At 45.8% G+C, this 11,870-nt stretch overlaps 1 protein-coding gene across 1 annotated transcript; it reads right to left on the reverse strand.

Annotated features, from left to right (window-relative positions):
- Positions 1–1,028: 1,028 nt before the first annotated feature.
- cap1 (CAP, adenylate cyclase-associated protein 1 (yeast)) lies at positions 1,029–11,414 on the reverse strand. Its single transcript, XM_084455434.1, has 13 exons — positions 11,320–11,414; positions 6,794–6,898; positions 6,209–6,309; positions 5,938–6,015; positions 5,307–5,450; positions 4,692–4,777; positions 4,267–4,372; positions 3,641–3,818; positions 3,251–3,429; positions 2,812–2,935; positions 2,283–2,365; positions 1,691–1,834; positions 1,029–1,435 (listed from the first exon to the last, which is right to left on the reverse strand). The coding sequence occupies exons 2-13, from the start codon at positions 6,894–6,896 to the stop codon at positions 1,352–1,354; spliced, it is 1,410 nt and encodes a 469-aa protein (XP_084311560.1). The 5' UTR covers positions 6,897–6,898; positions 11,320–11,414; the 3' UTR covers positions 1,029–1,351.
- Positions 11,415–11,870: the final 456 nt, after the last annotated feature.

Consider the following 11,870-nt stretch of genomic DNA (forward strand, 5'->3'; position numbering starts at 1 on the left):
AACAAACTTTTTTTTAAAGAATTATTTTATTGCAACTTTTTTTCCAATGACAACTCCAGTACTAATGAGTTAGAATTTTGATTCTGGACCCAAAGAAAGAGATAAGAGGTGGTAAAAAAAAAACAAGAGACGATACAAAAAGTCCACCTACTGTAAGAGCTTGACAACAGGGTAGAGGGTGAACCACAAAGAACATGGGGGGAGTGATGGTGGAGCCAAGACAACTCGATAAGCAAACATCTATACAGATCATTGCAGCAGATGCTCCAACTGGAGAGATTGAGGTCAGCTACCTGTCCTGTACACAACAGTATGTCCAGTCCACACCTCGCCTCTCTACCGCTTTCACTTCCAGTTCATGCCTTAAACAGGAGCCACATGGCACACTTCTCTTGTTCTTTACATCTTTCTCCTACTCTTGTCAACCGTCTATCTTTCAATATCTCAGAATGGAATGTTCATTTTAAATGCTCCAAGGAATGTGCTGTGGGATTTTGGGGTAGCATACGTACGGAATGATATATTTATTGTTTTCATTTATTAATGTTTTCTTTCCCATTTCGATTTCCAATGTCTAAGCTTCAGTGTTATGATAACAAAAAGACAGTGACTTTGCACGCAACTCATTCTAACCGTTTCAAGCTCCTGATCTCTACTAATGGTGAAAATCGTTATTAATTATCCCTATTAATGTTAATAACATCATTAAACGTCGGAAGTGATAGAAAGCATTGCCACCTGTCACAAGAACTCTTGGGCATGTGCTTCACGGTTGGATTGCATAAATGGAAAAGAATCTTACGGAACCCTTTAAAACACCTGCCCCCGCTGACCAAAGGGGAAACTAATGTTGACAATTGGTTGGTTGATTGGTTAGAATAACTAGACAGTATAGCCTGACTGGCTCAGAGGGAGTCAAGGCCATAGAGACAGTGTGATAAAGCGTACGCTATAAATCAATTTAGTATTTTATGGAATGTACAAAATAATCAAATACATGAAACACCCCCTGCCCACCCCCCTGAAACAGCCCCTGCCCACCCCCCTATGTTGGCTAACTCAGTAGAATGCGCTTGCTGGAACACTAGAGACTGGAATGGAATGACGAGCTGCTCCCTGTAATTGGCTGAAGGAGTGCTTCAGAAAAAGCAGGCAGCCCTCTCATTGGCTGAAGGAAGGTACAGCTAAAATGTGATTGGCTGATATAGGGAAGAAAGAAAAAAAAAAATATGTTGGCATCTCAGTCTACATTGTGGGTTAGCTGATTGGTTGGCTGATCAGTCAGGTCGGCATTTGCAAAGGGGGGTGAGGAGGAGGGAGGGGAGAGGGAAGGCTGGCTGAGGTATGGCCTCTATCCAGCGATCTCTGTTGCCGTGGTGACCAGCTTCTTCCCGTCCCAGACGGTCTTGAACTGCTCAGGAACTGGGATCTCAGTCTGGGAGCAGAAGAGACAGATGTTTCACCATCCTCACCAAAACCCTCATGTTTTCAATGATACAAACATAAACATGATATTTCGGGAAGATGCAAATAGCATTGAAATACTTATACTATTACACAGTGTGCTTACTGTGCTATATAGACCTCATAATGTCATCCTTACAATGGATACTATAGCCACTCGTACACTCATCAAGCCCCCCCCCCCCCCCCCCCCAACCAGATACCCCCTGAAGTCCTTGCCACTCACATATTCTCCGTCTTTGTTAGGTACCAGGATGTTCATCTCGGAGCTCTTGGCGCTGATGATCTCACACTCCAGTGAGTCGGAGCTCAGGTAGACGTGGCAACCGTCGGTCTTGTTGATGGAGATGGTGGGCACCTTGCCCATAACCTGGACAGGAAAGAGTTTGCTCGGTCATTGCTAGACATTGCCATACAAATAAAAGTTTATTATATTTAACAAAAAAAAAAAAAACATGTTATGTTGGTCATACGGTATAGATACACCAACATGTGTGCAATGGACGGTGACACACAAGAGATACACACACGCAAACATACCACAAGATACACACATAGTGCCGACCTGACAACCCTTGGGAGAACACCCCCCAGTGCTAACAGCGTCTCAAGCGGGAATCGAACCCAGGACCTTTTTCCTGTGAGGCAACAGTGCTATGAACCATGCCGCCCATGGATGTCATATTCGGAAGATGCCAGAAATCCTATTTTCCTATACTGCCGAGTACATTCTATGGAAATCTTCAGTTCCTTCCTTTTATAGGGTTTTGTCACATTAACCCCTGAGCTCCTAACGTAGGTGATGAGGGTATACACACCTGGACCTTGACGTCCCTGGAGTTGATCACCTCCACGATGCTGACAACGTCTTCAAACACCAGACCCAACTTATGACAGTTGTCTGTTATGTGAGAGAAAGAGAGAGAGAGAGTGACAGAGAGCCAAAAAAAGAGAAAGAGGGAGAGAGAAGACAACCGAGGTAAATGATTGCTGCCCTCTGTCTCCCATGTACACACTAGGATGTATAACGTCTACAGATGTAGAACTGAATCAGATGTATAATGTGTCGATTAGAAATGTTTCCATCAGAAGCCGGTTGTCGGGGTGGGTATGGGTACGTCAGTGCGGAGAATGGATGACAGCCTTCTTTCCTCTCTCTCCCTTTGGAAGATCTCTAATTTATAGTGACTGGACTGGTAACAGTGGTGCAGGTAAACGCATGCTTTCGCCTATCCAGTCACGTTAGCTCAGAGATCAGAAAGGAAGGAAGTGTGCATAGTTGTAGTGTTCAAACAGGAGCAGCAGCAGGGGTGATCAGACTGTGCAGAACGGAACTTGGTTCCTTACCTAGAGTGATGGATCCGATCTTGCCCTTGACCTGCAGGGTGCTGTTCTTGCACTTGAAGGCGTAGACCACCTGCTTCAGCTCTGTGTTGCTGATGACTAGGTCCTGGGCACCCTCGTGGTTCTCCTGCAGGGGGCGACAAAGAGAGGGAGAGAGAGAGAAAGTTAAAAAAAATAAAAATAATAAAGAGTGGAAACTCTGGGTTTACTATAAAAGGGGTAGACAGACTGTACTAAAAAAAGAAAAATGCTGACTCATTGTGAAATTTTCCCCATCATCAGAAACAAAACCAAACTGCTCGCTTTTTTTAACAAACCACAACCAGGAAAGTTATCCCTCGCTAGCTCCATCTTCCAAATCCATCCTTAACAATGGGAAAGAGTGACCGTCTTGACAGACACTGTGGAGAGACCAGCGTGGTACGGTAATAAGACGTCTCACCACTTTCCACTTCTTGCCGTCGAGCTCCAGGACCGGGGGCTGCGCGCGGGTGGGGGTGGCCGAGGCTGCAGGCCTACAGGGGGGGCTGAAGGGTTTGGGTCCCGTGCGGACCGGGGCGCCCTGGGTCTTCAGGGACGGGTTCTTGTGGGTCTTCTCCGTATCAGAGACGTGCTTCAGCCCTGAGGAAGGAGAGGAGAGGAGGAGGAGGAGGAGGGAGGAGACGTTAGATTGGTGATGAACAACTCGTACAGGCGATGGTGGCGATACCAATGGAAAGAGAGATGCCTGATCTGGAGAGGATTGCACTCCCACGATGGAAACTGAAATCAATAGAACATTTGTTATTTTTAAATACACTTAAACACTTAAATGATCTCCTTGGTCACTCACCCTTGGTGATATCACCTCCCTTATTGATGGAGGCGAAGAGAGCATTGCGATTGTCGGCAGCCGGGTCGCTGCCTGATTTGCTTAAGTCCATGGGAGGGGGAGGGGGTCCAGGGGGAGGGGGAGGAGGAGCCCCACCAGGAGGGCAGGGAGGAGCAGCAGAGGCCGAGGCCACTGGACCCTGGGCGGGACAACACAAGACTTCCTGGTTACACACAAATTAATACATTTTCGCTCTATAGTACACACACGGCTCATGCAGTCCTATAACTCTCTTCATAGAGCAACATTTCTCTCTCACACACAAGACTAGTAACTTTGTCGTCAAATTTCTGTGTAATGCCCCTTTATTAGCCATTACAATCCCCCTGTACACATGGTAACCATTACTTAAAGAGCAAGGCTAAGGCTACAAGAGCTAATCAAAGCCAGTCTTTTTTGACAAGATTTAAAGCGCATTCCTCCCAGTGAGGACAGACAGCCTTCATAGAGAAAGGGGGAAATGGGAGACATGGAGTAGGTGAGAGAGTGCGAGAGAGAAAGAGAGAAAGCGTGAGAGAAAGAGAGAGAGAAAGAGAGAGAGAGAGAGAGAGAGAGAGAGAGAGAGAGAGAGAGAGAGAATGACTCACGGTCTTGCTCCAGGCCAGTCCGGTGGTGTGGTACTGTTTAATGTAGTTCTGCAGCTCGGTCCAGATGGACAGGTAGGCCTTCACCCAGTCCACGTGCTTCTTATCCCTGATGATGAGTGTCAGAACAACATCAGCAGAGGCACTGAAGACAGACTAATGGAAACCAGTGATGCTAAAGATAGACAACATTCCTGACATGAGCCAAAAACCTGACATGAGCCAAAAACTCAAGTGATTGATCAAGGCTAGATAGTGAGACAGGCAAGAAATGAGAGGGGGGGAAGGGGGGAGTGAGTGAGTGAGTGAGTGAGTGAGTGAGTGAGTGAGTGAGTGAGTGAGTGAGTGAGTGAGTGAGTGTGAGAGAGAGTGAGAGTGAGAGTGAGAGTGAGAGTGAGAGTGAGAGTGAGAAGCCTCCTCCTCCTTACTTCTCCTTGTAGTCCTTGAGCACACGGTTGGTGTAGAACATGGCGGCATCCTGCATCTCCTTGACGAAGGGGCCTGGCTTAGGAGCCTGTAGGACAGAGAAGAGGACAACACTCTCCTAAAATACTGCCTGGAGAGACACTGGAGATCCTAATGGTTTTATGTCTGTATATAGACAAAGACTGTTCAGTGAGATAAATATGTTCAAAGATTAAAAAGGCAGGAATGTAAAGCTGACCTCATCATGGCTTTGTGGAAGAGAAAGAACTTAAGTACTTTCATCTGTCCCGGTTAGAACCATTTACATATCTGATCCTACAACAGCCTCAGAGTTACAATGCAGGATACATACTGTAAGAATGTAACAAGACTCTAAGAATGTAACAAGACTATCAGTGAATTGTTTGTTCATCATGAAAACCACAATTCATGAGTTTGAACTCAGGGGCACTGCTGGTTGGGATTAATTATACCAGCCAAAGAACTGTCCGCCTCACCAAATGGCACTGGCAGAATGAAAGACTGGCCTGTTTCTGCCATCTCACTCACTCACACACTCACACACACACACACACTTCCCATCTCCCCCCCTATCAATGACCCCCCCGCTCCCTCACCATGGCGACCCAGCCGAGGGCGGGCACGCTCTCGCTGACGGCGGAGAGGTGGTTGAAGAGCGGCGAGGAGCGATTCTGCTCCCGGAACGCCTGAACCTGCTGGATAACCTTGGAAACGGGAGCCAGGAGGGCTGACAGGGGGGCCTACAGGACAACAGAGAAATGAAGGATACAAACTGTGAATGGAAAAATAAACAAACAAAAAAACACACAAAAATTAAAAACATCCCTGCGACTTATTGACTTGAAATATTAATATTTAGTAGTAAATGCTCATAAAATATGAATAGACTTAAATGATTCAGTGTACAACAATGGAACATGCAGGTCCCAAACTAAACACCCTCTAAAGCTCCGGAGCTATCAAAGCTGTACACTTCCATTTTACTGACAAGAGTTGAATAGAAAGGCTTGACCCAATTCTTCCTTTGGTTAGATGCCAAGTTGCTAACTTGGCTAGTTGATACACCCTCTGGCGATTACACCCACTATTTGATCAAATTTGCTCAGACAAATTACTGAATGGGCCTAGCTTGTACATTATGGTATTCTATGTGCTGCAACATATTGTTTTGTTGACCAAGGAATGTTCAGGATGATTGTGGGGGAAAAAACAAATTGACAAACTCACATCAGAGGGCTTCTGGGAGGAGGATGATGTGACCAGGAGCTGTCTCTGACACGAGAACGCCTGCTTCATCATGTCCGCCTGGGGGGAGGGAGAGGGGGAGAGAGAGAGAGATACAGAGACAGACGTCAAGTAATGGAGAGTGAAAGAAAGAGAGAAGGAGAGCAGAGAAGGAAGAAACAGCTTTGGTCATTTAGCTCAGTGATCCTCAACATCATGCCGTTCACATTACATTAACTTTTCCAACTTTTTCTCCTTCCCCGATTCAACTCACATGTTTCTGGACGTCGCCCCCTATCTGCTGGCTGAGGGCGGTGTACTGAGCCACCGCACCCGAGAGGATGACATCGTAGGCCTCAACATAAGCCGATATAGCTACCAGGAAGTTAAAAAAAAGTGTCAGAGGTAGGAACGTTCAGGGCTTATGTTTGTTGATTGCATGAGTCATGTTTTAAATATAGCGCCGTTATCAGATCAGTAACCTATGAGAACTGGAGCTTGTACTTAGTTTCTACATGCTTCCTTATAGGGACTCTCAGCCATTCCTCTTCAGCCTGCATGTCCCTGAACTAGTAAACACTTCAAGAGTTTAAACACAGCCTAGTGCTGGTGAATGATCAAGACTGCTTGAGCTAGAAGTGGAAACCATATATAGATGGGTGTCTAAAAGGACGTGGTGTGGTAGATCAGGATTCACTAAATAACATTTCCATTAGCAACAACTATTTGTGAGTAGAGAGGCAGAAAAAAACATCACAGCACTAGTAGCAAGAACTCTTACTGACAATGATAGGGTGTGTGTGGATGGATGCATGTTAAAGAAATACGTCGGGTCCTAGCCGTTATATACTAGACCTACCTCCAGATTCACCGGCAGATCCTCCACCTCCACCGCCTGACACGGCCTCCAGACGGCCCACCGCCACCTCCAACCGCTGCACCAGACTCGCCAACTCTGCCATACCTGGAGAGATGGAGGGGGTTGAGGTAAGGAGGATATAATATGGGTAGAGAGAGGGGGAAAGAGAGAGCGAGACGACATATTAGCTGAGGTGGTCACTAGAGCAACTGGTCAAGCTCCAAGAAGACAGCCGTTGTGGTAGGGATGGGAATCGGAAACCCGTTCTTGTTGAGAACCGGTTCCCAGTGAATCGATTCCTTGGAATCGTAAGCCAAAATCCTTAACGATTCCGCTATCGATTCATGTCGTTGCTGCGCATGCGCAATGTCACACGCACGCTGCCTTGTTTTGTTTTATTAGACCGCGGTAGAAGAAGCCAGCAACATGTTGTCTAGGCATAAACGTTTGAAAGTGTAGTTGCATTTCGCGCAACAAGATGGCAACACGGTCACTTGGAATGCTTGCAAAAACCTATATCATCAAAGGGGGTAAATACTACAAATATGGAAAAACATTTGGCCACACAGCATGCGATAACTTTGCAGGAATGTCACGTTTTTGATGCGCTCCGAAGTGACGACAGCAGCTCAGCTAACGTTAGTGTCGAAGGTAAACTCCTCCAGAGTCCCTGTCTATTGTGTTGGTGCCATTTGTTTAATTGTGTAAACCAGCTTTCACTATATGAATAATCTCCATTTCCATCCATGTAATTTAGATGATGACGTTCAGTCAGGCTGGTGGTAGTCGGTCTGAAAAAAATACTGATTTGTTTATGTCAGTTTTATTTTTAGTTTAAGGTGAATACAACTAAAAAACAACACTGTAATTGGCATGTTCAAAGTAGTACATATAAAAGAAAATTAATGTTAATAAAAAAAATAAGCAGAATCGAAATCGCTAAAATCTTATAAATTCCCATCTCTACGTTGTGGGGGAAGATTGTCCTGCCAATTAGAATGTCCTAGTCATGGAATGTTTGTTGCCAAGTCGGCAACATCAGATATCTCTAGCTCAGGAAACCATCCACCCTCACTTTGTTTTTCTTTGCTACAGTACTGATAGACTGGACAGTCAGCTCCCGGGGAGCATTAGTGTTAACTTCCAGGAACATTGAGGTCTTGGTTTAGAAAACAGTGCTTACACTGGGAGAGAGGGAGAGAGAGAGCTGGAATGGGGCTGGTGGATACAAGTCAGGACCTGCTGGCTACAGGTATGCAGGTGATCAGACTTTGTGGCTGGGCTCCGCCCCATAGCTACTCTACCTTCAGGCCTGTCCTGTCACTCAGATGTTCCGTACATTCGTTGGCAACAGGTTATCTGGGTCTATGGCACTGCGAGCTCTCACATCACTGACATGGAAATGCATAGTTAACCAACATTTGATATACCTGTGTGTGGGACACGCCTACACACACACACACACACACATTGTGGATAACATTGCAAATCAGTAACTTGACACTGGGTCATCTGTGTAATAGGGCCTCCCCAGCACTTTCGCCTGGCTGGGTCTGAATGAAGACATGAGAGCTAGATCCACTAATGACCACAGATCCATGGAGCTAAGCTCTCTCAAGATCATGCCTCCACCTCTCACTTTCACAAGGAAACAAAGGACCACAACTTAATGCACACACATATTCACTAGTTGTTATTCCCCACAGTGGTTCAGAAGTAAAACGTATATAGTAGTATATAGTTTAGAACAGACTAGAGAACCTGGGGAGCGTCAGTGCACAGCTATTTTCGTGTCTTTCCAGAGATGTTCAATCTGGTTCAAATCTGGGCTCTGGCTGGGCCACTCAAGGACATTCACAGAGTTGTCCTGAAGCTACTCCTGTGTTGTCTTGGCTATGTGCTTATGGTCGTTGTCCTGTGGAAAGGTGAACCTTCAGCCCAGTCTGAGGTCCAGGATGTCTCTGTACGTTGCTGCGTTCATGTTTCCCTCGATCCTGACTAGTCTACCAGTTCTGGCCACGGAAAAACATCCCCACAGCATGATGCTGCCACCACCATGCTTCACTGTAGGGATGGTGTTGGCCAGGTGATGATACCACCAAGCTTCACTGTAGGGATGCTATTAGCCAGGTGATGATACCACCATGCTTCACTGTAGGGATGCTATTAGCCAGGTGATGATACCACCATGCTTCACTGTAGAGATGCTATTAGCCAGGTGATGAGCGCTGCCTGGTTTCCTCCAGACATGATGCTTGGCATTCAGGCCAAAGAGTTCAATCTTGGTTTCATCAGACCAGAGACCATTGTTTCTCATGGTCTGAGTCCTTTAGGTGCCTTTTGGCAAACTGCCAGCAGGCTGTCATGAGCCCTTTACTGAGGAGAGGCTTCCGTCTGGCCACTCTACCATAAAGGCCTGATTGGTGGAGTGCTGCAGAGATGGTTGTCCTTCTGGAAGGTTCTCCCATCTCCACAGAGGAACACTGGAGCTCTATCAGAGTGACCATCAGGTTCTTGGTCACCTCCCTGATCAAGGCCCTTCTCCCCCAATTGCTGTTTAGCCGGGCGGGCAGCTCTAGGAGAAACTCCAAACCTCTTCCATTTATGGATGATGGAGACCACTGTGCTCGTCGGGACCTTCAATGTTTTTTTTGTACCCTTCCCCTTCTGTGCCTCGATACAATCCCGTCTTGGAGGTCTAAAGAGAACTCCTTTGACTTAATGGCTTGGTTTTGTTGACATACACTGTCAACTGTGGGACCATATATAGACAGGTGTGTGCCTTTCCAAATCATGTCCAATCAATTGAATTTACCAGTCATAGGTGAACTCCAATCAAGTTGTAGAAACATCAAGGATGATGAGTGGAAACAGGATGCCTGAGCTCAATTTTGAGTGTCATAGCAAATGGAGTGAATACTTATGTACATGTGATATGAGTTTTTTTGTTTTAATACATTTGCAAACATGTGTAAAACTTGTTTCACTATCATTATGGGGTATTGCCAGATGTTTGAGGTAAACAATTTAATCAATTTTGGAATAAGGCTCTAACATAAAATGTGGAAAAGGTGAAGGGATGTGAATACTTTCTGGATACACTGCAGTAGGCTAATGTCGTTTTCAAATCAAATGAATATTGAATACACGTCAACCGACTACCAACTGCTGCTACTTGCCAACTTCTGGCACAGGTTCAATCCTTACTGATACCTCTCCAAAAGAGAGACGAGAGGAGAGACGTTCTCATGATAAAAGTAGGTCTCTGCAGTACACAGCCTTACTAACCTTGACCTAAATGTATGGGCTAGGCCGATGCTAGAATTGCATAAATAGCAAATAGCTACAGTTATAAATTAAAGGTCCAACCTTTTTATCTTTTTTTATGGTGCCTGGCCTGCCACAGACGCAGTATGATGACTCAACATATTGAGGTGGGGTGGGTCTGGGTAGGGAGTGTGTATGTGGACACAGTTAGCATGTAATGTTTACATTGTAAACAGTTCTGAAGAGTCCTCACTACTTTATCTCCGTCTCATTGCGCAGTGCAGCGCAGTCCAGGACTGCTGAGCACTGGCGAACTTTCTCCCCTTCTGAATATGTTTTTCAAAAATGTTCTCTCTTGAAACCCTGGCAGGCTTCGTGCTTGTGACACCATGATAAAAACTGCCCCCCATCAAATGTAGTATAACGTTAGTCGGGCCCAGCGGCAGCTGAAGTAGGTTGAGTTTCACCAACAGCCTCCGGCTATGCGCTCACAGACTGCCGTGTAGTTACGTGATACACCAACGGGTCAGTTCTGCTTTAGCTTTAGCCAGTAAATAGAGTAGCCCAGGGGAAAGACTGGAAAGGGGTATTTCGTCTGTTGTGCCGTTCCATCCAGAAAACGCACAAAAACTAGGACACACAGGTGAACTGGACTGGGATCTTCGACCCGAACGTTAAAGGGATTCGCAGTGACCCAGACAGAGCTAGCTAGCAGGGAAGCACATTAGCCAAGCAATAACGTTACGCGGTGCCTACCGACTGGGTTATACACTTCGACAAAACAGAGCTTAACAACAAGGATCTGTAAACATTGACAGGGTAAACAGATAGGCTAATAGCTACCGTTATCATCCAAAAATCACTTCACAAACACACTCAAATGCGGCGATCCCCTCCCTGCCCTTTCGGCATTTCCTGTATTTTCTTGCACACCCCTCCCTCCCTTGTAGCAAATGTTGCACTAGTCTGCAAAAATGAACTTTAAATGGAGCTCGATTTCGGAGCACGCTTATAGCAATGCTTTACAACAAGACAGATGTATTGTGGAATGACGTCGCACAGTTAGCCCATGTTTCAAATCCATTCATCAATAGCCGCTCGCTAGCATCATTCATATGATGGAATAACAATTTCTAAATGATTCATATGATGGGGCAACGGCGGCGTATTGTCGGGTAAATTGTGCACCTGCAAGGCCATCATAAAGCCGTATAGAAATGTACGAGCTAGGCTAACATATAGGAAAACATGTGCCTTACCTGCTTAATTGGAAAAGCAGTGATTCGGTGTTTAATGTGTCAGTTTTCTGTGGGAGTGTGCCGTGCAGCAGGCTTGCAGACCGCTCGCCTTTCTTCCTGTATGAGTAGAACTTCCCAGCTGTCACCGCGCGGCGTTTCCGCCCTTGTTCGCTCAGCCCAGAGCAACCATCCCATTCCTCTTCCATATAAGGACAAGAGAGACAGTGTGCAGATAAATGAAAGAAAGGATGTCACATATTTCCTTCCTTTCTGTTGTAGTATGCGTATCTGTCAGTCCAATATGCTATCCTTATGTGTTTAGAATGTGCTGTACTGTAATTTTTATACTTTAAGCAATTAATAGGGCAACATTGTAGGCTAATTATTTTGATGGTGGTGTCACTTTATAATTTAAAGGCCCAGTTCCATCCTCAGAAATAGTAAGTTCATATTTTTCTCCTCACCCACTCGAATGTGCGCAGGGGAACTACAACGCAAAACTTCAAATCCTCTTGCCTGAACATGCCAGCCCGAGGTCACTGAACTTCCAGGTGTAGTGGACAGACAGAACT

The sequence above is a fragment of the Borostomias antarcticus genome (assembly GCF_949987555.1).
Source record: "Borostomias antarcticus genome assembly, chromosome: 21".
Taxonomy (NCBI): domain Eukaryota; kingdom Metazoa; phylum Chordata; class Actinopteri; order Stomiiformes; family Stomiidae; genus Borostomias; species Borostomias antarcticus.